We start from the raw sequence: 27,178 nt of genomic DNA on the forward strand, positions 1-27,178 counted from the left end.
GGAGGCGGCCGCGAGCACCGCCCTCTCCTCCCTAGGCCACGCCCCTCCGCCCAGCCGCTCTCGCGAGACGACGCCCACTGCCAACAGAAGCCGGCGTGCGTCACGGGTGCCCTCACCCTGGGAGAGTAGACTCGGGCCGCTCTAGCCCACTCCTTAGTGGTCTATGGCTAGAAAGGAGTGGTGACGGGAGCCGCTGAAGTTGTAGTCTCGCTCACGCCTCTCGGTTCAAAGGAGGAAGCCGGGCGTGACGGCTCTACGCATGTCATCCCAGCATTCGGGAGGCTGGACGATGGCGAGATCCAGGCCAGCCGGGGCTACCTAACGAGACACCGTCTCGGAAAACAAAAAAATAAGCAGACAAAAGGAAAGCCAGGCAGGTATGCGGTGTCGTCTTTAGTTGGAGCGAGAAGCGCCCGGAGAGCTTATGTGAACTACGGCCTTCTTAATCAAAGTGAGGGACCGTCCAGAAACGCGGCTTCAGTTTCCCCTCTCCAACATGTCCTCTAGGGCCGGAAGACTGTGAGCGCCTGGCCCCGCCCCTTCCGCCCTGTGAGGCCGGCCAATCAGAGCAGGCGGCTCAGCTTGCGCAAGCGCCTTGCCCGCCTAGTGGTAGCCGCCCCTGCGCGGCGACCTCTGTATCACCTGTTGCCATGACTTCTCCTCCCTCTCCCCCGCCCGTTCGCAGGAGGCGGGCTTCTGCCGAGGCCCCGCCCCTCCGCCTTCGCCTGACGCGGCCTCAAGGTGCTTCACCTCAGGCAAGCAGAGCCGGGGGAAGGGCGTCCTAGGGCAGAGACGGACGCCAGCGCTGTGGGGAGAAAGTGACGGGCCGCCCTTCCTTGTCAGCCAGGACCGAGACACAGCGGCGCTCCCACTCAACTGCTGTCGACCCCTCGGCCCCCGAGATGGCAGCTGCCGGCGCCCGAGGCCTCCGGGCCACCTATCACCGATTCTTGGATAAAGTGGAGTTGTTGCTGCCAGAGAAACTGAGGCCACTGTACAACCACCCAGCAGGTAATCAATCCTGAACGGCTCGGCTCCACCCAGAATTGGGACATTGGAGGCCCAGTGACAGTTCAGTTGCTATAGTAATCGCAGAGTCCCAGTCTCGTGCCCTGAAGGGAATCCATCAGTTCTCCTAGTCTTTCACCTCGTTTCGTCTCGCCTCTTCCCAAAGCCGAGTACCTTCACCGGGTGCTCTTGTTGAGTTTTATTGCCTTCTCTCCCCGCGAACACTACTCACGCCCCCGACCACGCTTGCAGACTTCAACCTTAACCTCTGCCACGAAGTGGTTTGGGGCCACCATGAAAAACCCTCATTCTGCTCCCCTTTCTTTCCTCCATGAATCTATAACGCATGTGGGATAGAGCTGAAAAGGTGTCTCTGCAGAGGGTTTGGTGTAAAGGTCATACTTCAGCTTCTGTTGACAGAGGCCTGCTGAGTGAGCCCTTCCCAAAACTGGAGGCTTCCCGCCTCCCCTTCCCGGTTCAGTCAATGTCATTCCTGGCTCCATAGATCCAGACTAAGCCAGTCATTACGCAATCGCCGACCAGGTTCTCCCCGAGCCTGTTTTTGTGTGGACAGTTATGTATATAATTCTGCTCCACCACTTACCAAGGTGTGACCTTGGGCAAAATTCTACACCCCTGTCCTAATTCTCATAAAACGTATTCAATGTGAAAATAAAAATAACATATACACTTCATTCTTTGGGGATGTTAGCTGTCACTTGTACTGAATAAGTATTCCTGAAGTCGAAAATAACAATTCTTTAAGATGGAAGGCCCCTGTCCCTAGCTCTTTACTGCAGTTCTGCACTTAGGTTACTTCTAATACAAAATAGGTGATAGTAATACTTGTTTGTGTGGGGACTAAAATCTGATTATCTTATGAAGTCCTTTGAGCACAAAATTTAGTGAATAGGAAAATTTCCTCAGTGGAAGAGATTGAGTTGCTAACAACAACAACAAAAAATGAATTTTGCCTTTACATAGATAAACCCAAAACCCACATATTGCAGTTTACATTAGAAAAGGCTTCGTTCTCCCAAGACCTGAAGCAACTCTCTGGAGCCTGGGCTGGTTGCTAAATCTGCTGTCCACTTTGATAAAAGAATGGTGTATATACCTCAATAGCATTACTGCAGTATGAAAACCATTATAAACTTGTTTTAAAGAACTTTATTAATGAAGTTTATTTAGTTACCTTTTAGTTTTTACATTTTTTATTTTGCTATGTTTTATGGCAGAGATTTTTAGGAGATAATAGTTAGACAACCTGTGTAATGATCAGGGTGTTACAAAATTAATTGAATTCTCTGGCAATTCTTACCCTCCAGCTTTGTGTTTGAGGCATGACATGAGGAAAGTGTAGAACAGAAGTTTTAAAGTACTTAAACTAAGAAGGAATTGGAAGGTAGTCTTTTGTTAACCTTTTCCAAGGCCCTGGCTTTTAGCCACTTTTAATTATTGTTTATAGTACTTAAGCTGCAGACTGAAGAACACTTTGTGCATTTCTTCCAGAAGTCTTTGGGTTACTTCCTCTTTTAAGTGTCAGAGAGGGAACACAGACTTGGAAGACTGTCAGGGGTAGGTCAAGTCTTGACTTTTGACCTTAGCCTTAAAGAATGCCCCAAACCTTAGAGAGAGAAAAAAATCACCAAGACAGGGTTTCTCTGTGTAGCCTTGGCTGTCCTGGAACTCGCTCTGTAGACCAGGCTAGTATGGAACTCAGCGTCTACCTGCCTCTGCCTCCCTAGTACTGGGAAGATGTGAACCATCACCTGGCTGGAAATCTTATAGATCTGGACAAGAATTTAAGGAGACCAACAGAGCCAAAAAATCTGGGCCCAGGGGCTTCTGAAATCAACCAAGGACCATGCCCAGAGAGGACCTAGAACCTCTTCTCAAATTAAGCCCATGGGCAGCTCAGTCTCCATGTAGGTTCCATAGTAAGGGAAGCAGGGGCAGTCACTGGCATGAACTTGGTTGCCTGCTCTTTGATCACCTACCCCTGGCAAGGTGGCCTTTACTAGGCCACAGAAAAAGATGATGCAAGCCAATCCTGATGAGACCTGCTAGGCTAGGGTCGGATAGGAGGGGAGGAGGACCTCCCCATCAGTGGACTAGGGGAGGGACATGGGGGGAAGTGGAAGGGAAGATATGAGGGGCCTATAGCTGGGATACAAAGTGAATAAATTGTAATAAGTGATAATAATAAAAAAAGAAAGTGGAATTTCCACTTCAAGAATTGTCAATAAGTAATAAATAATTTGTTATTAAAAAAAAAAGAATAGCACATACTGTTCACATACTGTTAATCCCAGCACTCAAGAGGCAGAGGTAGGTGGATCTCTAAGTTTGAGTTCCAGGAATGCCGGGGCTGGGACACAGAGAAAAGCTCTTGCCTCGAAAAACAAACAAAAAAAGACTAGATTTTACCATGTTCTCCTGGCTAGCCTCAAACCCAACAGAAATCTTCCTGCCTCTGCCTCCCTAGTACTGGGATTAAAGGTATGTACCGTCCAGACCTGACACCTTGTCTTTTCAGCCCCTGGGGCTTGCTTTGAGCTGCAGGTGTCTACTTATCTCTATCTCCATGCCCAGTGCTGGGGTTACAGGCTTGTGCCAGGGCTCCTTATTTATGTGGTGTTGGGAATGGAGCACAGGGCTTTGTGAATGCTAGGCAAGCACTCTATAACTGAGCTACATCTCTAGCAACTAAAGTTTAAAATAATATGTAAATATGACTTTCACCAAAAACTTACTTGTGATTGAAAAGTTGTAAGGACCACAATATGGAAATGAGCAAGCATGAAAAATATGACTGTTGGATCAGTCTTTTGAATACTATTATACTCATTATTGAATCACCTAAGCATTAGACTATATTCGTATACAAGGGTTCTTTTAAAAAGTTATGAAAGATTAGAATATTAATAGTTGGAAAGTATATATTGCTTGTTATAAATTTTCAGTTTTATTTTTGTCAATGACCAGTATTTCTGGAGAGGAGTATATTTTATATAGATATGAGTATATTTTATATAGATGTATCTTGTATTAGGAATAATATGTGGCCCAAAATTTTGAGGCCTTAGTCGTCTCTTTGCTTATATACATCATGTGCTTTGACACAGAATGATCTGCCTCTATAGAAAATAATAGACAACTAAGTATGATTCCTAAACAAGCTCCCCAGCTCATATGAGGGAAGTCATTTAAGCCACCATCTAGCTAAAGCATGTGGCTCCAGACAAACCAGCCGTGTGACTATGCTCTAGGCACTTGTCAGGTCATAACATTAAAGTTGTACAATGTTTACTTAACCACTTAGATGGTGGTATGGCTTGAATGCCCTTCAACTCTATTGAGACTTAATCTTCATTGAGAGGCATTAAGTAACTGAAAATGTAGTCCGACTGTAGTGTTAGGAAGTGGAACCTTTGGGAAGTAGTTAGAATAATATAAATTCCTTAGGCCAAAGTGCCTATGATTGAGTCCTAGTGACTTTGGGACAGAGACCATACACATACCTAAATGTATCCTTTTCCACTCTTGCTGATTTTAGTATGTTTATCCTGTATTATATGTCTGATAGCCATTTATGAGTGAGTATATACCATGTGTGTCTTTCTGCTTCTGGGATACCTCACTCAAGATGATATTTTCTAGTTCCCACCATTTGCCTGGAAATTTCATGATTTCCTTGTTTTTAATAGCTGAGTACTATTCCACTATGTGAATGTACCACAATTTCTGTGTCCATTCCTCCACTGAGGGAGATCTAGGTTGTTTCAGATTCTGGCTATTACGAGACTGATAACCCAACCAAGGACCTTGTATGGAGAGGACCTAAAACCCCTCCTCAGATGTAGCCCATAGACTCAATCTCCAAGTGGGTTCCCTAATAAGGGGAGCATAGGGGGAGAAGAGGGATGGAGGAAGGGTGGGATTGGGGAGGAACATAGGGGGAGAAGAGGGAGGGAGGGCCCTCCAGCCAGGAAACAAAGTGAATAAATTATAATTAATAATAATAATAATTTAAAAATAAAATAAAGCATAACAAAACTTCAAAAAAAAACAAATAAATGTTAACAGCTCTTTTAATTTATTCTTCTGTTTATCCTGATATTAAGGTATTATAACCATATTAGAGATTGTAATTATCAATTATTTTTATATTTTCTTCTGAGAATATAATTGTAATAGCCTAACACTGTGTTTTTCAAGGTCTCAATAATGCATGTAGCATTGTTACCAACTGATTAATGTATACATCTAATTTATTTCACCTAAAGCTTCGTTAGATCTAGTGACAGCTACTATATCTGAATTCATACATTATCTGCTATTTACTCTGAAAATAAAACAAATTAGTTGAGATCAAATGAAAGGGCAAACTAAGTTTTCTTTGAAAGTTTTGTTATAGGTATATTGTTTGGGACCCACCCCAACCCCCCCCAGGAGAAAGGGTCTCATGCTCAGTCCAGGATGGCCTAAAAATCTCTGTAGGCCAGAAAGGCTTGAATTTCACAGAAATCTACCTGACTCTGCTTCCTGAATGCTGGAATTAAAGGCGTATAGGACTACACCCATCTGTCCTTTTCTTTTTTAAAATTTAAAAGCAAAATGAAAAACAAAAGCAAGCTACTTTGTATTGGGAGGGGTGGGTCATGCTTGTAATCCTATTCTTTGGAAGACTAAAGCCAGAGGAAAGCCATAAATTCAAGGTCAGCCTGGGCTATCGGGGAAGTTCTAAGTCAGTCTGGGCTACAGAGTGAGACAATCCCCATACCCCCATCCCATCTCCAAATAAAAACAAAAAACAAAAAGCAGCTACTTGTTTACATTTACAAATATCCAACTCTAATTATTTATTGCTTGTCCATTGCCTTTAAGTATCTTGGCAAAAATAGCAATTTAGAATGTCTTACATATTTACTACTCATATTTTTTTTGTTTAGTACTTAAAACTCATTAAATTCATTTAAAGTTTGTTTTTGCCATTTAAAATTATCATTAATATGAGCTGGAGAGATGTCTCAACACTTAAGAATACTTGCTGCTTTTGCAGAGGAACTAGGTTTGGTAGCCATCTGTAACTCCAGTTTCAGGGGACCTGACAGCCTCTTCTGACCACCATGGGCACCAGACATAAACAAGATACACATACATACAAGCATAAAAGGATTGAAGGGATTTTTTTGTTTGGTTGGTTGGTTGCTCTGTTTGGTTCTTGTTTGGTTCTGTGGCATTTGTGTAGTCATTTATACTGGCATACTGTCACCTAGCTTGGAGCATTTGAGTAAATTAGTTACTGGATAAAACTACTGGAAAGCTTTACTATTCATTAACCCAAATGTTCAACCGTTTAAACTTTCAAAGAAGCCAGAATCTAAGGACCTTACTCAGAAAACAATTTGGGGACAGCAACAGAATAAACAGTTTTGTAATAGCTGGGCCTGGGAGAATCCGAAGAATTCAAAGTACATATGGGCAACTATTCACCCAGAGACCGAGAAGATACACTTCCTTGAGTGATGAAACCAAGCTTCAAGCAATAACAAAAACCTATGAAACTGATACAGCCCATGATCCAGAGCTTCCATGTATGTCAAAGAAAAATGTTCTTGACAGGAACCTCCCCTGCTTACTCTAAATGAAATTACAGGAATCTGTATTCTGAGCTTGGGACTTGCACCATAGTTTAAGAGTTGAGTAGCTTTGTAGTAAAAGTCTAGTAAAGTCACCAAAGAAGCCTGTGTTTCTGGAGATGAGGAAACAGTGATTCTGGCCTTGAAACTAAAAGTGAGGGCCACCCTGGGTCGAATCTAAAATAATATTTTGGTAAGCTTCTATTCTGGGCATGTTAAGCCCAGTGTAGGAAACAGTAGAATAGAATATATGAGCTGCTTGGTTGTTCAAAGGAACATTTAGCTTAAGCTGGACATGTTAAAGAAGATTTACTTGATGACCTGAAACCTAAGACAAAATTTTGAGGGGTGAAAGTTAAGGGGAAACTTGGTGGCATGTGTTTGTGTAAAAAGCCATAAAGCTGTCAGGTGCTTAACAGCACCCAAGTCTCTTTCCCCACTAGATGGCACTAGTAGCAACAGAAGGAGCCAAAACCTCCCTGATTACCTACTTAAGGCAATTGTTTGCTTGGTTCTTATCAGGTGTACCTCTAATCCCAATAGTCACACAGAAGAAACCAAAGTAGGAGGATCCTGAGTTTGAAATCTAAGTCATATACAAAGACATGTCTCAAAAATATTTTTTCTTTTAAATTATGTTTTTCCTTAGTAAAATTTTATCTTAAAATTCCACTTGGGTCCTTACCAAATGCTAATGAATGCTGGACAGTGCTGGAATTACAGGCTTACACCACACACCCTACACTGGTATAGTCCTTTTCTTCAAATAATTCTACTTCCTTCTTCTCTCCTCCCTTTTGTTTTTGAGACAGGATCTTCCTACATAGCCCTTAGCTGTCTTGGAACTCACTTTGTAGACCTAAATCTCACAGAGATCCACCTGCCTCTTGGAGTAAAGGCCTACACCACCACACTATGAAAATAAAGCTTAACATTGTAATTATAGTCACAAAGACATGATATGTGCTGTGATGTAGTGTTTAGAGAACTATTCTAAAGACCATAAGACTTAGATTACACTATAAACCACCACGTGTTTTAGTCTCGGCACCACACACAAAAAATTAAACCAGACTGCCCAATATCTAAATACCTACTCACAGAAACAGACTATGATTTAAAATAGTCATCCTTCATTATCATTCTGGGTGCGTCCCAGGGCCTTGTATACTTTCAATCTTCTCTGCATTACTTTATTAATAAGGCATTATGGTTGGATAGTTGTTGCTATACTATATTGTTTGCAGGCCAACTTAAAAAAAAAACTGTATATTCAGTGCAGATGCAAAAGACAGAGTCTTGAATATAAACCAAGTTAGCCTTGAATTTATGATCTGCTTGAAGCTTCTGCATGGTGAGATAATATAAGAACTACACCACTACACACATTTTCCAAGTATTGTCTCAGGCCACAGCCGGATGAATCTGCAGATGATGGAAGCTGCAGATAAGGAGAGCCAAGTGTGTTTTAAAATTTGTATATGTGTACATATATACCTTTTGTGCATATACATGTTTCTTTATATATCATAATAATAAGTAATATAAACTATTTCCCATTATTTTGGCTAACTTTCCTTCAGTACTATTCATGCAAGTCTGAACTGTACAGCTACTAGCATAAGGGAATAATAATCTTGATAGGTGAGTAGATAAGCAACTTCTGTTTAAAGTGTACTGTGGGAGGCTAAGGAAGCATGGTGCTGCAGACCCGTAATCCCAGCATACAATTGATGAGACAGGTAGCTCTTGGTGAGTCCCGGGCCAGCCACCAGGGCTACACAGTGAGACCCTGTCTTTAAAAAAAAAAAAAAAAAAAAAACAAGGCTGAGGTCCAGAGGATTGGTGCAAATTTGTAGTAAGACTTTGTCTCAGAATCCAAAAGTAAAGTACATTGTGGTAGGTTTTTAAATCTCCTGTATATATATTAAAATCACGTTGAATTGATTTAGCTGTAAGAATCAGGAGAATTAGTCTGAGGTATAAGAAGTATTAAGGATCCTGTCAAACCGGAAGACTAGTCCAGGGTTACTCTCACTTAATGTTTGAAGGCAAGTGATGGATAGCCCAGCCGCTTACACTGTGGGCCACAACCCTCTATCTTGTTAAGAAACTGAATGTGGGGTTAGAAACTTTGTCGACAGTAAAAGTTTCTGAACACATAACAACCAAAACTTAACTCAAAATCAAATACATAGGGGTTGGAGAAGTGCCTAAGCAGTTCAGAGCACTGGCTGCCTCCAGAGGACCCAGTTTAGATTCCCAGCACCCACACAGTGGCTCACAATTGTTTGAGATTCCAGATCTAGGAGATCCAACACCCTCTTCTGACCTCCTCTGGCACCAGGCACACAAGTAAGACATACACATGTGCTCACAGATATGCATGTGAGCAAAACACTCATACAAATCAAATCAAATACATAATGCATCGAAGGTGTTTCTGATAGCACTTATCCTTGTTATAGTGCACAGCTTAACTGCCGCCTCAGTTATGTGCACCAAATACACACTTGGTCCTGGGCATGCAGTCCCAATACACAGTGCCAGCAAATTCTGCCTGCAGCACCTCACTGTAATTGCATTATTTTACTGTACATACATACTTACAGAAATATGGCAGTTTTATTACAGGAAGAGATTTTGAATTTTTTTTTACCTTCATTCCTCAGCATGTAAGTAGCAAATTCATATATCCTTGGATTGGATTGTCAGAATGTTTGATAATAAATTACTGAGTACTGGGAAGGTGGTTCATTTTTTAAGAGCATGTCTGCTCTTCCAGAGGACCTGAAATCTGTTCCCAGCACCTATATCAGGCAGCTCACAACTGCCTGTAACTCTAGCTTCAAAGGATGTAATGGATCTCTGTGAGTTCAAGGTTAGCCTAATCTATACAACAAATTCCAGGCTAGCCAGCTCTACTTAGTAAGACCCTTACTCAAAAAATCATGCTTGAAAATTAAAGAGTCTTACAGCAGTAATAAGAGACATGGGCATAAATCAGATTTTTCAACTTTTGATCACTATTTTTATATTAAATTGCATAATGTTTACATAATGAAATAAGTATTCTAGGAATGGTGGGACATGCCTGTAGAATCTCACACTATTTCTAGGCCAGCCTGAGTTATAGTCTAATTAGAATGGGAAGGAAGGAAGGAAGGAAGGAAGGAAGGAAGGAAGGAAGGAAAAGAAGGAAAGAAAGAGAAAAGAAAGAAGGAAAAAGGAAGGAAGGAAGGAAGGAAGGAAAGGAGAAAGGAAGGAAAAGAGAAAGGAAAGAAAAAAAGGAAATGTATTTTATTATTCCCATGTATAAGAAAGAACATATATGACATTAAGTATTCTGATATGTGCTAAACTTGGTAAGCTTACATTTTAAATTCCCCAGGAAAAAAATCTGTCATCTCACCTCACTGTCTCCTCTGAAGGTAAAAAGAGCTTGTAGAGCTTGTTCAGGCACTATTTAAAAGAGAGGCTCACCTCCCACTTAACTGCTGCTCACCAGATGTGTGACTTGAATGCATCCTACAGCTTCTCAGACTCACCATGTAGCCCAGGCTGGCCATGAACTCACAGCAATACTCTCCCTCAACTTTCCATGTGGTAAAATTATGGGTATGAGCCACCTCGCCCAGGTCAAAATTCATTTCAAATACTTCAGATATTTATTTAAACAAAGCAGGTAAGTACCAGACTGACTAAAACAAGGACCTTGCTACTAAGGAACTTTGAGATGCTGTATCAAAAGACAGACATTAAAGCCAAGGTTGGTGGTGGCACAAGCCTTTAATCCCAGCACTGTCTGGGAGGGCAGTGGCAGGTGGATCTCAGTGAGTTCAAAGCGAGCCTGGTTTACAGAATGAGTTCCAGGACAGCCAGAACTACACAAAGAAACCCTGTCTCAAAAAACAAAACAAAAACGTGTTAAATATATGTTTATGTTGAACTATATTAAGTAATAAAAGAATATACAGAATTCTTGGAATTCTTGCAAAAACTTTTTTTTTTTTCTCCCTTCAAGATAGGGTTTCTCTATGTAGCCTTGGGTATCCTGGACTCACTTTGTAGACCAGGCTGGCCTATAGCTCACAGAGATCCACCTGCTTTTCCCTCCCTGAGGACTGGGACTAAAGGTGTGCGCCACCACACCTGGCTACAAGAACTCTTAATAGGTAATATGATGAATTATTTATAGCTACAGTTATTAATAAAAATGAATAAACATTACTAAAGCTGATGTTACTAAAATTTTATAATTTATCAATATCCTCCAAAGATTGTCTGCAACTAAACTAAAATTAAGTTTCTGTTCAAAGCAAAGCACTGGGAAAGATTTCCAGAACCATGTCCATTAGCATGTTTTTTTTAAGATTTATTTTTATTTATGTATATTTGTTTATGTCCATGTGGGGTATTCATACAAGAGTAGAGTTCCTGCGAAAGTCAGAAGAGGTATCAGATCTCCCGGAACTGGAGTTGCGGGTGGTTGTGAGGCGCTTGACATTGGTGCTCAGAACTGAACTCGGGTCCTCTGCAAAAGCAGTATGAGTTCTTAGCTGCTGGGCCATCCTCCAGCCTCACCTTATCTTTTTGTTGTTTGATGTTTTGAGACAGGGTTTATCTGTATAGCTGTGGCTGTCCTGGAACTAGCTCTGTGGCCCTATTTAGCCTCAAACCCAGAGATCAGCATGCCTCTGAGTGCTGAAATTAAAAGCCTTTCCCACAACACCTGGCTCATCCTAGCTTATTTTTAATGTGATAAATAGAAATAGTTGGGAGCGGGGAGGGTTTCTGACCCCCTGCTCAGAGGAAGCCCATAGGCTGCTCAGTTTCTAAGTAGGTTCTCTAGTAAAGGGCTCAGGGGCAGTCTCTGACATGAACTCAGTGTCCAGCTCTTTGTTCATTCACTTCCCCCTGGTGAGTACAGCCTTGCCAGACCATGGAGGAAGATGATGCAGCCAGACCTGATGAGATCTGATAGGCTAGGGTCAGATAGAAGGGGAGGAGGTCCTCCCCTATCAGTGGACTAGGGAAAGGGCATAGGGGGAGAAAAGGGAAGGTGGGTGGGATTAGGAGGAGATGGGGGGGGCACAGCAGAGATACAAAGGGAATAAATTGTAATTAATTAATTGGTAATAGAAATAGTTGGCAATGATATCAGAAAGACACACAGAAGGTTGATACTACAATGTTAATACAAAGTGTACAGAAAGCAGAGTAGAGTTTGATGTTAGCTGATAAATATAATATTTTGGACTGTTGCTGATTTTGTTCCTTTCTTTTATTTTCAGGTCCCAAAACAGTTTTTTTCTGGGCTCCAATAATGAAATGGGTAAGTCTTACATTTTAACAGTAGTAATAACTAATTCCTTAATAGAAATTACTAACTAGAAATAAATTATATGAAGAATATATTATCTACATTTATCTGAACTATTTAGTTTATTAGAAAGAGCATATGGATGCATGTTTTTTTCTTTTTTGGTCTTCCTAGAACTCACTTTACAGACCACACTGACCCCAAACTCACAGAGATCCACCTGCCACTGTCTTCTGAGTGCTAAGATTAAAGGCATCTGCCACCACCACTCAGCTTAAATTTCTTAACAAAACATAGAGAGCCACACGTGGTGGTACACCTGTCATTCCAGTACTTGAATGGCAGAGATAGGAAGATAGGAAGGTTTAAGTGTATTCACTGGCTATGTATAGAATTTGAGGCCAGCCTAAAATGTATACAATTAGGCCTAATACATACATTACATAAAAGCATTCGGTGTAAATGATAGAGACCTCTGTCTCCAAGATTAATACTTTTACTCTACACCAGATATATGTATGATGTATATATGATATATATGTGTGTGATATATATTCATTCCTGTGGCTTTTTGTAGTAAATCATTGAATTTATGCTGAAAAAGATCTATTTGGAACTTTTTACAAATGCAGATCTTCAGGCCCCATCATGGATCTACTCAATCTAAAAAAACTTGAAGGATAGAGCCTAATATGCCATGTTTTATAACCTCTTGAGGTGATTCTAGTATCTTCTAAGTTAGAAAACTGCTATTCTGTAAACTTTTTTACTTGGTAAAAACTCATATGAATTGGATAAAAAGACAAGCTAAATATTGGAAGAAAACACTTACTGACTTCATATTTTACAAAAAAAAAAAAAAAAAAAATAGTGCATCCATCAGGGCATGGACATTTTTAGTTGGAAATTGTTTTGTAAGTGATTCAATCTCCTTATCTGTTATAGGTCTGTATAGGTTTTTTTTTCTTTTTAGTTATAAAATTACTGTCTTAACCAATTTTGCTTTTGTATTTTAAATATACATCCCAGTAATGTTCAGTGCATTATCATATAGACAGTGTGAACACTTTATATCTTAAGAGACGTTAGGACCATTACACACTCCCAACCAACTGCTTCTTTCTCTTAAAATACCATTCTGCTCTCTGTTTGTCCCTGTGAATTTGACTGTTGTAGGCAGCTCATGGAAGTAGAATTATACAATATTTTTATGTCTGTTTGTGTAATGTGTGTATTTGCACATGTTACTGGTAGCTGAGGAAGCCAAAAGCAGGTGTCAGATTCTCTGAAGCTAGAGATAGAGCATTTGTGAGCTGCCCAACATGCGTTCTGAGAGCTGACTGTAGCCCTCTGCAGGAGCAGCAAGCACTCTTTACTGCTGGAACATCTCTCCAGTCCCACAGAATCATGTTTGTGGCTGGTTCGTGTCCTCCAGGTTACTGCATATTAGAATTTGCTTGTTTTGATGCTAAATAATATCCATTGTGTTCCTGGACATAGGTCTGGCTGCTTGCAGCTTGAAAGCCAGTACAGTGGAGCTCAGAGTTGGTGGAAAAGAAATGAGGTTTATTCAAGGACTGGCAGTTTGAAAGACGGGAAGCTTTTGTGCTACTGCCTCTGACTCCCCAAAAATTGTTGGGAATAATGTATAAGAAAAGGCTTTTACAGGAAACAACCTCGGAACCTGCCACAGAGGGCCTCTGAAAGCCTCTGCCCTGCAGACTATCAAAGCAGAAACTGAGCCTGATGTCCAACTGTCGGGCAGAGTGAATGGAATTTTATGTAAGAAGTGGGAAATAATAAGAGCTGGAGAGGACAGGAACTCCACAAGGAGAGCAACAGAACAAGAAAATTTGAACACAGGGAACTTCCCAGAGACTCATACTCCAACCAAGGACTATTCATGGAGATAACCTAGAACCCTGACAATGCAGCCACTTCTGATAAGAACTGATAGACTAAGATCAGAAAGAAGGAGAGGAGGACCTCCCCTATCAGTGGACTTGGGGAGGGGCATGCATGCAGAAAGAGAGGGGAGGGTGGGACCAGGAGGGGAGGAGGGAGGGGCTAATAGGGGGATACAAAATGAATAAAGTATAATTAATAAAAGTTAAATAAAAAAAAAAGAAAAGGCTTTTAGCATGGGTGTGGTAGGACACAGTTTAATACTAGCACTCTAAACATAGGCAGTCAGATAAGTTCAAAGGCAGCCCATTCTACATAGAGAATAATTTAAAAAGGGAAGGGTGGTTTTAGAAGGAAGCTCAGGGAACAGTTACAAGATTAATACATGCAGGGTAGAATCCTTATCATCTATAGCATTTGTTTCCCTTTATTTTTATTTTTTTCTCCTCTGGCTGTAACTTCATAATGGACCTTTAACCTCCTGAAGATCCTTAAACAGACATAGTTGATTGCAGAGCCATGCCAGGCAGGTGGAGTACTAGCACTGATATGTATCCCCAGCCTAACATGCTAACTCTTATGCAAGTTAAAAGTTAATTCCCAATAATTTTGGAAGTGGCGTACAAGGAAGCAGCACAAAAGCTTCCCGTCTTCCAAACTGCCAGTCCTTAAATAAACCTTTTTCCTGCACTAACTCTTAGCTCCACAGTAGTAGCTTTCAACTTTCTCAGCAGTTTTCATGCTCTGTGTTAGTCAGTACATAAACTGAAAAATGAAGAGAGGAAGTTACATATTTGGGTGTAATATTCAAGTTAACCAGATGCTTTGGTTTGGGTTTTTATTTTTGTTTGATTTTGGTTTTGTTTCTGGTACTAAGAATTAAACTCAGCCTCATGTATGGATGGTACAAGTTCTCTGTTATGGAGTTACATCCACTTTTTCACTTTGTTTTGAGATATTTTCTCACTAAACTGCCCAGATTGGCCTTGAATTTTTGATCCTCAGTCCTTTTTATTTTGGAATAGGACCTCACTAAGGTACCTATGCTGACCTTTGAAAAAGCCTTTGACTTGTGATTTCCCTTCCCTTAGCCCTCCAAATACCTTGGATTTCAGGCCTACACTAGCCAGGCCCCACTTATTACCAAACTTTCTGAGTGATGCTGACTTTAGAATTTGTGTGGGGTGATTCTGTAAAAGATGCTGAAGGTACAACAGGAGTAGGAGTGAAGCCGGAGAGATGACTCAGTGGATTAGAGCACTTGCTGCCCTTAAAGATACCTAGGTTCAATTCCCAGCATCTGTATGCTGCCAGTTGCAACTCCAGTTTCAGGGGTCCCAATGCCCTTGTCTTTCTTCCACAGGCAGTACACACAGATAGTACAACTATGTACATGCAGGCAAAATGATCATACATATAAAAAATAAAATCTTTTTTTTTTTTAAAGACAACAGGGAAGATATGGCCATGTGTGCTTTAAATTAAAGAAAAAACATCTAGGGCCAATAAGAGCTCAGTAGGTAAAGGCATCTTTGTCCATGCCTAAGTTCAGTTTCTGGAACCCACTTGGTACAAGGAGAGAACTGACTCCCGTAAGTTGGCCTGTGACCTCTGCGTGTGCACATACATGTTCACAAAATAAGTACACTTCTAAAAATAAGAAAATAAGGGAACATCATCTAATAAACTAAAATTGTAAGTAAATTTTTTGTACTTCTTTAAAAAACAAAGAATATCGACAGAAAGCATTAAAGGAGAAAGCACTCCTGAATTTGTTGTACCTTTTTTGTATTTCTCTCAATATTCTCTCAATTTTCTAAATGTTATTGACATTATGATTATTGCTTTCATGTGAAAATTCACAAATGCTTTGTTTTATTAAAATTGAAAATGATTATGTCTCACTCCTGATGCTCTGCCTGTGTCCTAATGCATATTTTCAGGGATTGGTGATTGCTGGATTAGCTGACATGACCAGACCTGCAGAGAAACTCAGCACAGCTCAGTCCACTGTGTTGATGGCTACAGGTAAATTAAACACGGATATTCCATTGTTGTATGACCCTATTTCTGAGGAGATGTGAGAAAATGTATACTTACTACAGAGACAAGTTGATACCATCAAATTCAGCTTAGTGAACCAATGAGTTTCTTGGCATTACTTGTAGAAGTAGGAGTGAGGACCAGAAATGATGCAGATAGCTGCATTACTGAAAGCCTACCCTAGCATGGGTGATGGCCCACAAAACGTGGAACCCACTGCACAACCCGCAGGCAGCTTGACAGGTTAGAAAGTGTTTCTTTTAAGAAGCTCAGTTAGTCTGAATGTCTTTCAGGCAGCTTGGCTTGTCTGAGAGTCTCTCTCAGCAATCTTTACTATTTTCATTAGCTTTAAGAGCAGGACTGAGTGCTCTGGGTCACTGCCTCTCAGAGTTTTGGGAACTGCCTGATACTTTTGAATTTACTTCTTGAATTTTAACTAGCTTCTCTTGAGTCCTTTTAAAATTTATTTTTATTGAGAATTTCATACATGTACATAATGTGTTTTAATCAAATTAGCCCCCCCACCATCATGTTTCCTTCCAGACAACAAAAGGAACATCCTGAATCTTAAAGTTCCTTTCAAGATGGTTATCCTGAAAGAGATTACTATACAGTGACTACATAGTAGCTAAAGAAATGGCTCAGCCTTTTTCTTTTCTTTCTTTTTTGTTTTTCTGAGTCAGTGCTTCTCTGTGTAGCCTTGGCTCTCCTCTACTCTCTTTGTAGACCAGGCTGGCCTTGAACAAGTCTGCCTGCCTCTGCCTCCCTGATTGCTGGAATCAGAAGCCTGCACCACCACACCCAGCTGTGGCTCAGCTTAAAAACTAGGCTCACAACAGAAATTAACCACATACAATAAAACTCTCTTTGGTTTTATGTTCATTTAATGATTTTATTTTGAAAACATCAGCATACATTTTTACTCATACATTATCCATCTTTAAGGAATTACTGCATTGTGGATAACGTAGGCAGGAAAGTTGCTGGGAATAAGTGTCTGCTTGAGATTTTGCTTTTCAAGTTTTTGCAATGAGCATACTTTTATAAGTGGGAAGATGGTATAGTTAATGTGCACTGGTTCCTAGCAAAGTCTCGCGTTAATGTAAGAACTGAGAATTTTATATAATACTGAAAATTATGGGAATGTTTATGTAATACACAATACTGAAGAGTCTGTGCCTTTAAAAATGCTTTGTTTCAACAGGGTTTATATGGTCAAGGTACTCACTTGTAATTATACCAAAAAATTGGAGTTTGTTCGCTGTTAATTTTTTTGTGGGGTCAGCAGGAGCTTCTCAGCTGATTCGTATTTGGAGGTAAGCCCACTACCAAGGTGGTTTTAGAACTGATTCAAAAGCTACGTAAATGATTCTCTCTCTCTTTCTGCGTCTGTCTGTGTGTGTTTCACATATAATATTGACAAAATTGTGTGTGATGTAGAAATTATCATTTCTATTAAAGTTAAAAGTATTAACTTATTTTAACAAATAAGTTAAAAGCAGCTACGCTTATGTTACCTAGATTTTAGATCCAACAGTTTATTGTCTAAATGGGTTCTCATTTTTCATAATGTCTCTGCCTGCCTTCCTGCCTGCCTGTCTCTCTCTTTCTCTCTTTCTCTCTCTGACAACTCTTTCTTTCTCTAACTTTCTGTTGCTGTGATAAAATACCATGACCAAAAGCGACTTGGAGAAGGAAGGTTTTATTTGGCTTATGGTTCCAGAGGAGCAGAATCCATCATGGTGGGAAAAGCATGGCAATAGGAAAAGCTTAGCTGCAGCAGCAGGAAGCTGTTGATAACATTTCCATTCACATATAGGAAGCAGAGAAAGAGAGAGAGAGAGGAAGTAGAGCATGACTATGAAATCTCACAGCCAGCCCTCAGTGACAGTACTTTCTTCAACAAAGCCCCACCGACATAGTTGATATGGAGCTACTATGTATTCAAGTGTTGATTGCTTGTCCCCGAGATCTTTACTGTTCTACAAGCAAATACTCACATACACCAAGTGATGCTATGTATGTAACCTTGCCCCCCATAAGATCCCTGATTGTGCAGTGAAATTGCCTATACCTGGGCTGGGCAAAAGAGAGGTAGGCGGAGCTAAGGTTCAAAGGCTTGAAGAACAGAAGGACCATGGGAGAGAGAAATACAGGAGAGAAGGAAGGAGAAAGGAGCAGCTCTCATTAACAAGAAACACACGATCGAGAGGACCTTGCTGTAAGGTTTGGCAGGTTGGAGAGAAGCAGCCCAAATGGAGCATATGCATGTATTTATGTAAATTTTGGATGGGATGTGTGAGGTAGCAGAGTAGCCTAGGGGGTTAAGATCTGCCCACCCCCAGTATGTTTTAAGGCATATTAAAAATCTAACAGCAATTTGTCTTTTATTTCTGTAATAGCGGGTTAAATAATAACCTCTGCATTAATAATCATATGAATCTATTAAATAATAATCATTTTTACAACACCCACCTCTTAAAGGTTCTATAACCTCTCAACCAGCAACACCACTATAGACCAAATGTTCAAATTCATGAGCCTATGGGTAGCAATTCTCAAACCACCACCACAACATATAAAACTCATGATGTACTAAGTAATTTCCAGCATCATCCTTTTTTTACTTGCTTTCAACTATATATAATAAGTGAGCTTTGAATGTATAGGGTGTAGTATTGAAAATGACATTGAGAGTAAAGTCACTGGTTTCATTGAAAATTGTTCCATGAATACTGGACGTTTTTTAAACTGTTTACTCAGTAGTTAACATTTGGGCCTGAGAAGGTAGTTCAGCAGTTAAAAGTAGTACATTTAAAAAGGGTGGGGTAGGGGGCCAGGGGAGCTCGGCGTGGTGGTGCCTACCTGAAATTCCAGTGCTGGAGAGGAAGAGACAGGAGGATTCCTCTAGCTCAGTGGACAGTCAGACTTCCCAAATTGGTGAGCTTCAGGTTCAGTGAGAGACCCAGACTGAAAAAAAGGTGGAAAGTGCCAGATGCAGTGGCTCACGCCTGTAATCACAGCACTTGGAGAAGCACAGGTAGGCAGAGCTCTGTGAGTTTGAGGCCAGCCTAGTCTACAAAAAATGAATCCAAGACAGCCAAGGCTACACCAAGAAAACCTGTCTTGGGAAAACAAATAAATAAAAGATAGAAAGCAATTGAAAAAAAAAAAAACAAACTGTCACTGCCATACAGATAGACACACAAGCACACAAGAATATACTACTCATATACAAAAAAGTTAATATTTGTGAGACAAATAATAATTGTAATATGATCAAATATTTAAAGTCAATATTTTTCAAGAAATCTTTGAAGTATGGTGAGCTTCATATTTTTATATGATTAAATATAAACTGAAAGAAAAAGTTAATGAAGTCTAAAGGATTATATAGAACAAAGACTTTGGCTCTACAGTTGACTCTTTTTTAGATTAGTGAGAATTAAGAAAGCATTACCTAGCTTAAGCAAACGTGTTTGTAACCCATCAGTCTATTGGTGGGAGAAAGTATATTATTTCTAGTAATCAAGCAGGAACCCATTCCCACTTGATTTTTTTTTCTTAGATGTTTTGTGAGTATAGACTGAAAAATTGCAGTTGATCACATTTTGCCAATTTTATACAAACATTCATGTTAGTAATGGGTCTTTCAAGATGGAACTAGGGGGCTGGAGGGATGACACAGCTGTTAGGAGTGCCAACAGCTCTTGCTGAGGACTGAAATTTGATTCCCAGCACCTACATCCTCTGGTTCACAACCACCTGTAACACCAAGCCCCAGGAGATTTAGAATGTTTTTGTTGTTGTTGTTCTCTGCAGAAGCCTGCACATGCTCACATGCATATATACACACAAATAATTATTTTTTAAAATAAAGAATGAAAATAGGTCTGTGGAAATGGCTCAAAGGTTCAGTGCTTGCCTAGTGTGTGAGAGCTCTTGGATTGGACACCACACACGAGATTAATGTGTGTGTGTGTGTGTGTGTGTGTATGTGTGTGTGTGTGTGTGCTCAAACTTATATAAGTGGTTAGGATCTGAAACATAGCAGAATCAAATGAATCCTTTGGATGTCTCATTTTTCCTTCTGCTCCTTGAAAGACTATATTTATAGTTATGTAGCTATTTAACAATGGGAAAAAAGTACTTCCCATTTTCTTTTTACCTGTTATTGGTAGTAAGTCATCTCTCTATTTTCTTTATATAGATATCAGCAAGAGCTCAAAGCTAAAGGAATCAAGTAAGAGAGTTCCTGATCACCTGAACAATCCAAATGTGGACAGAAACATTGGAACCTAGTTTATTTGGTTATTGATAAGGTGATGCTAACTGTTCTGATAACATTTGAAAAGAATGGAAAAGAAGTCTAACTGTAATTAATAGCTAGCACTTGACTCCACAGAAAAATAAAGCAAATTTTTATTAACAGTCTCTTTACATGTGACTCAAGAGACTTACCTATGGATGGCACTAACACTGTTTTCTACCATTTGTCCATAATAAATCCTACTTGGTCATACTTAGCCCAGCTTCATCCTTAAATAGCAAAAATGTAAGAGCAAATACATTCAAGCAAACAGAAACATGGTCAAAGGGTTAAAAAGTCTGCTTAATTGGTGTTGGCAAGTCGAGTATCTACAAGTGGGAGGACATAATAATGTCCAAAGGGGTGAGAAATAGATTGTAGCATGACTGGCAAAATGGCTTTAAATTATTTTAAAATATTCTAATTTGACATATCTGGATTTTTTTTAACTTTAATGAAATTCTTTCACAGCTGGAGATTTTTAAATAGGATTGTTGTAATGATGAATTGAGACAATGTTGTTTTATTTTTTGCTGTTTTTTTTTTTTCTTTAAGACAGGAACTTGATATATAGCTCAGGCTAGCCTCAGACTCTTCTCTCCTGCCTCAGTCTTTCAAGTCTGGAGATTACAGAAATGTGCTATCACTCCCAGCTTGAGATAATGTCAGCGCAGCCTGGCTCATAAAGAGAATTAAATCTTTAATTATCTCAGTAACTGATATAATACAAATATATTAGCAAAAAAAGCTGAAGAGTTCATCTGAACTGAACTTACATCTTAGTTCTTTGATTTAGAAGCTTTGGGTAAGTTAAATGTCTTGAAGAGTACTTACAACCTATCTAGGCTTTCTGTATATGCTTGTAGCCTGTGTCTTCAGGGTCTAGGAGACTCTGGGCATAGATTACTCCATACTAGAAAATGATCATTCTATTTGATTTGGCCTTAATTTTGAAGCTTATTGAACTAAAAGTATCAGCAAAACCAGTCTTCGTTAGCACTATAGCCATGTGAGTCAGCAAGGCAAGTTATTTCAGTATTTGAAGAAATGAGACACCTTTTTGCTAGGTTGAATCCAGGACTTGTGCATGCTCAACACACTAACACTGAGTTATACACCACCAAAGGACCTTTACAATTATACTGTTTAACAGGTCTAGAGTAATAGCTCAGTAGTTAAAAGCACTTGCTATTCTTGCAGAATACCTGGGTTCAGTTCCCAGCATCCACATTGCTTCTTACAGCCATCTGTAGCTCTAGTTCCAGGGAATCCATAGCCCTCTAGCTTCTCCAGAAGCTACACTCTTAGTACACATACTTATAAGCACTTGTCCCCTATCTGTGTTTGAGGAGAAAAGAGTAGAAAATTTGGTGTGGACAAAAGTGAAGAGCTTTTGAACAGTCATATTATTTCTACTTTTCAGAAGGCATTTTATTAAATATTAATTATAGTTTATTTACTTTGTATCCCAATTGTAGCCCTCTCCTTCATTCCCTCCCAGTCCCATCCTCCCTCTCTCATCTCCTACCAAGCCCCTCTCCAAGTCCACTGATAGGGGAGGTCCTCCTCCCCTTCCACCTGACCCTAGCTTATCAGGTCTCATCAGGACTGGCTGCATTGTGCTCCTCTGTGGCCTGGCAAGGCTGCTCCCCCGTCAGGTGAAGGTGGTCAGAAGGCATTTTTATCTATTTGCCATATGTGTACATGTGTTTCTAAGAATATTCATTTAGGAAAAACATGAAATATGGCACATACTGAAAAAAATTATTGAAATGTGTACGTGAGGCAGATATGGTGCCCCACAGCTGTAATCCCAACATTGGGAAGATAGGATCATTCTTGAGTAACTGGTAAGTTTGAAACTAACTTGAAAGTAGTAGTATTTCTTGTGTAGAGTCTCTTGAGCCTTATTTTCAGTCGCATGATTGAACAATACCCCTTTTGGTTCACAAAATTTTATTGAAGCTAGAAGTGAGTAATGCATGCCAGTAATCCCAATACACTAGGGAGGCTGAGGCAGGAGAATCTTGAATCCTAGATATACTAGCATGAACAGTATAGCAAGACTGCCTGGAAAGGAGGGTGGGTATGGTGGTCCATATCTGAATTCACACACTGGGGGATGAGTGGGAGCCAGGACAGTCTGGAGTTCAAGGCTCATCTCAGCTACATAAATCACTGTCTCAAAATACAAAACTATAATTTTTTTAAGGTGGGCGGTGATTGTGCACATGTTTAATCCCAGCACTCAGAAGGCAGAGGCAGGTGGATCTCTGTGCGTTCAAGGGCAACCTAATCTACAGAGTGAGTTCCAGGACAGCCACGGCTACACAAAGAAACCCTGTATCAACAACAACAACAACAAATGAACAAACAACAATGACAAAAAAAACCTATAGTGATTCATCTTACAACTACTTTCAAAGGCTTACAAGAGTTTATTTACTGGATGTCTATCTTTGTAGACACTGAATTTCATAGTGGCACAAGTCAGTGTAGTGGAGTTTTGTGTCAAGCTTTTCTGTCAAGTCCTTATTGACAGCTTCATAGTAAATTTTCTCAGTGCCACCTCTGATAGGGCTTGGATCCCAACTCAGCTCTCCCACATTGACTTGTAAGTATTAATGTTTGAAGATTTAAAGAGATAGCACTGGGGGGCTGGAGAGATGGCTCAGAGGGTAAGAGTACTGGCTGCTCTTCCAGAGGTCCTGAGTTCAATTCTCAGCAACCACATGGTGGCTCATAGCCATCTGTAGGGAGATCTGGTGCCCTCTTCTGGTGCATAGGCACACATGCAGACAGAACACTATAAATAATAAATAAATCTTTAAAAAAAAAAAGAGATAGCATATAGAGATTCACAGAGATGACATTTTAGCTCAGTGCTTGGCTTGTGCTGCATACTAAATAAATGTAAGAAAGTTCAGAAAATGAAGCTTTATTGGAAGTAGGTCCAAGAGCCCTTTTGGACTCAAGAATTTTTTAATATACCTATAAATTTTTTCTGTGGTTTAGCATCCATCTCAAGGTAATAGTGGTGGAAGGAACAACAATACTGTTTTTCCAGAAGGCACAGCTTTTTCTTTTTAAGTTGTTAAAACGATAGTGAAAGGGTTAAATGTTAACAAAAACTGACCTCAAAGCTCAGAATCTTATCTTTAAAGCAAAAGTCAATACTGAAGCCTCTTTGTAGTAAAATGAGAAAAGAAGCCATGACATTCACTGACTGAAAGGTCTGTTTAATCGGATTCACCTAGGACTAAGTTCAGTACCATAAGCATAATTAAACTTTTTTCTTCCTTAAAACGTGTGTTTTTACATTTACATAGTAATTTAATCACTGGAATGGACTTGGTGAATCTTTACATACAGACTTTTCAGTTAGTTTTTTGTTTCCCTGGTTTTTCGTTTTGTTTTTTTTTAAGTTTTAAATACGTGCCATGTCTTAGTTAGGTCTCTGTGACTGCTATGAAACATCATAGCAGCCATGATGGTGTCCTGAAACCATAGATAGAACTAAATGCTGAGCATACTGTTTGTCCCTATATATCTATGACAAAGTTTTTTTTTAATGAAGTACAATAAGAAATTAATGACAACAGTAATAAGATGGAACAATTGTTGCAATACACTGGACAGAACAATAATTTGTGTCCCAGACAGGACAGTATGAAATTTCATTATGCTACTGAGCACTGTAATTTCAAAATAAAGAGTATATAATTTTCCATTGATATTTTCAGACCAAAGTTGATCAGTGGTAACAAAGTTTGTGCAACTAAGCCAAGGATATGGTGAAACTACCATATTGACTAAAATTGGTGCTTGCTTAAGAGATTCTTCCTTTAATGATAGTCACCTATCAACTGTGGCCTAATTTCAGTCAGCCTCCACGTGGTCAGGGAAAGAGTTGTGTAAACTATGGGGTTATTTCAGTCTCTCCAACTGCCTCATATGTCCAGACATGAAAACCTGAAACTGAGCCAGTCTTTGAAGAGCAGTAGGCCACTCATAAGTGGTGGGGGAGGGGAAGGTGATAACAGCCAATCAGAAGCCTAGTCAGTGCACGTGAAACAATGAACTTCTGATGAGGGTGTGGCCTGGAAAACGGCTTTTTGACAAAACTGTCATTTGATGGGTCAGGTATAGACAGACATGGCACTTCTGCTGTCTTCAGAATAATGTCACCAGACCCTTTTCCTGTTCTCTGCATTCCTGAAAGATCTAGTCCATAATCTAGGCTCAGCTTTTCCTCAGCCTTGGAGAACAGAGGTATGTGGGAAGAAGGAGTCTTTAGTAGAAGGAATAGCAGAGCTAGAGGGAAACCATCTAATATCAAAGCTAATAGACTTCAAAGGAGAGTGGTAGTCAAGGTCAGTGTTTATATTTCTGCCAGCCTTTTAGGTAAATTTGAAGTTTGCAGGCTTAATTGTGACCCTGTCCTATTTGTCTCAGATGGTCTGTATTTCTAGCTTGTCATAAATTTGCTTCAAGTAGTGAATGCCTACCATGTGAAGGTGCTAGAAAGATGCTGTGGAAGAAACAAAGACTAATAATGTGATCTCTAAAGAGGGAGAATAGGCAAGAGGATAGTGACATAGAAAATAAACCACATAAGTTTATAGGTACTAAAAACCTTTAAGAGCTCAGAAGTTGCCCAATAGAGTGGCCAAGCAAGCTTTTTTGACACCATTCCTTTTCAATTTATTTCCCCTTTGTTCTCTTTTTAAAGATGACTATATTGTTGGTGAAGAGTTGAGCATAACCTAAAAACTAGTAGAAAATTCTACAAGAGATGATTAGGAAAATAATTTCTCTATAATCTTTATATCTTGGTACTGCTAAGTTTTCCTTAAATAGGGGAAAGTACACTTTGATATATCCAGAAAATATTTGTGATGTGTCTTCGAATAGAACTGGCCGAGCAATGGCATCCATGTGCACTCAAAATGATGGGATTAAACACGTCTTTTCTGTAGGTTGTAACATCCCCAACGTGTTTTATATGAAATGCTTCATCTAAAGTGTGCCAGGCTTGGTGGCACACATCTTCAATCCTAGCACTTGGGAGGAAGGGGCGGGTACACCTCTTTGCATTGAAGGCCAAGCCTGCTCTACATGGTGAGTTCCAATCCCACCAGTAAAATTCAGGTTGTAACTACAGTGTTGGGCGTGTCTGCAGAGAGTGAATGTCTCTGCCACTATCATTCACTAATGTTGCAGAACTTAGAGCAGAAAGATTCTACTAAAATGGAGATTTTCTATTTTATTGTTAGGAAGAGTCATAAGAAAAAACTGCCAGCTGTTTACTTTAATATCCTTGCCTTTTAAACTCATGAGCAGATAATTTTCTCCCATGCGTTTTGGTACACTCCTGTAATCTCTAGTATTTGGTAAGTGGAAGAGGAAGATCAGGAGATCAAGACCAGCCTCGAGTACAGATGAAGTCTGAGGCTGGCCTGGGTTATGTGAGTCCATTGTGCCTATCTCAAATACTCAATAACTCTGGTTTCACTTCTCTTTTCAACTTTTTAATCTCAAATTGCATCTGCTTTCCTTGTTTAGTAATCATAACAGGCAACTGTGTCAAGTCCTCAAATCACATTATTTAGAACAACAGAATCTTAGTGTGCTTATGGAGGGGGTTTGTATGTGCTTGGTAACCAGGATGTATGTCAGGCCAGAGGTTAACATCACATACATTTTCTTGATCACTCCATCTTTATTTGTTGGGGAAGATAACTTAAAGACGATTACTTTTGCTAGACTTGCCAGCTAGTGAGCCTGAGGCATCTCCATATCCCCAGTGTTGGGTTATCAGGCTTGTGCCACTTTTATGCGGTTTTTTTAGGGATCTGAACTCAGGTCTCTATGTTTATGCTACCTTCCCAGCTTCCTAGTTTATGTTCTAGTAAATAAAAAGATATTAAGTGCAGGAGAGGAATGTAGGTTGAATATGGTCAAAATACATTGTACGGGGCTGGAGAGATGCCTCAGTGGTTAAGAACACTTGCTACTCTTCTAGATGACTCAAGTTCAGTTCCCAGCTCACAAGCACCTGCAACTTTAACTCCAGAAGATCTGTCACACTCTCCTGGCCTCCATAGTACCCTTACACATGTGGCATATATAAACAGACACATATGTATGCATAAATTTAAATTTTTTAGTTAAAAAATACATTATGTGAAGTAATATTAAAATAATATATATTTCAAAGAGAATTAAGTGGCCAGGAGTCGTGTTGCATGCCTCTGATCCCAGCAAAGAGGCAGGAGGCTGTGAGTCCTAGAAGTATACAGAAAGACTCTGTCTCAAAAATCAAAAAAGAGAGAGAAAGAATATGTGTCTTCTCACAAGCAGAGTGTAGATCAGCTGTTCTCAGCCTGTGAGTCATAGCCCCCAAAGACCATCAGAAAACACAGATTTTTTTTTTTTTTTCAATGCAGTTTATTCAGGAACATTGAACAATCCTCGGACCCCGGGGAAAGCCAGCCCACAGCTTAAATAGCCTCTGGGTAGCCAACCCAGGCGTGCCACGGGGGCAATGCAGATAGGTCCACATACATAGAAGCAAGCCAGATCCTCAGCCTTAGCCAAATGTGGAGTTGTTCGTGACAGAGAGCACTCACCATCGGGAAGGTGGAAGGCAGAAACCAGCTCCATCTTTAAGGCATAGCATTCCGCAGCTCTCTACAGTTCCCCCTTTTTGTTTTAGACGCATCAGGCAAGAGTAGAGGTCTGATCTCTGATATTAGAAATAAATTGGGACTTTGTACAGATGTTCATTTAGGTGTCATCCACCCAAAGAGCATCAGACCCGTCCGATACCTTTTTCTCAGAGGCGGGACCTGGGGCATCAACCCGCATGCAATCAGACATGCTCTTCTCTGGGTCCAAAGCGGCTGACCCTGAGGAAAACACAGATATTTATGCTGTGATTCA

General features: G+C 40.1%; 1 protein-coding gene across 1 annotated transcript; it reads left to right on the forward strand.

Moving 5' to 3' along the window:
- The first annotated feature begins 84 nt into the window (after positions 1-84).
- Mpc2 (mitochondrial pyruvate carrier 2) lies at positions 85-20,450 on the forward strand. Its single transcript, XM_021631092.2, has 5 exons — positions 85-1,011; positions 11,948-11,988; positions 15,825-15,909; positions 17,129-17,240; positions 20,135-20,450. Exons 1-5 carry the CDS (start codon positions 903-905, stop codon positions 20,169-20,171), a joined length of 384 nt encoding a protein of 127 aa, XP_021486767.1. The 5' UTR covers positions 85-902; the 3' UTR covers positions 20,172-20,450.
- The last annotated feature ends 6,728 nt before the right edge of the window (positions 20,451-27,178 follow it).

This window comes from Meriones unguiculatus, chromosome 11 (genome assembly GCF_030254825.1).
Source record: "Meriones unguiculatus strain TT.TT164.6M chromosome 11, Bangor_MerUng_6.1, whole genome shotgun sequence".
NCBI lineage: Eukaryota > Metazoa > Chordata > Mammalia > Rodentia > Muridae > Meriones > Meriones unguiculatus.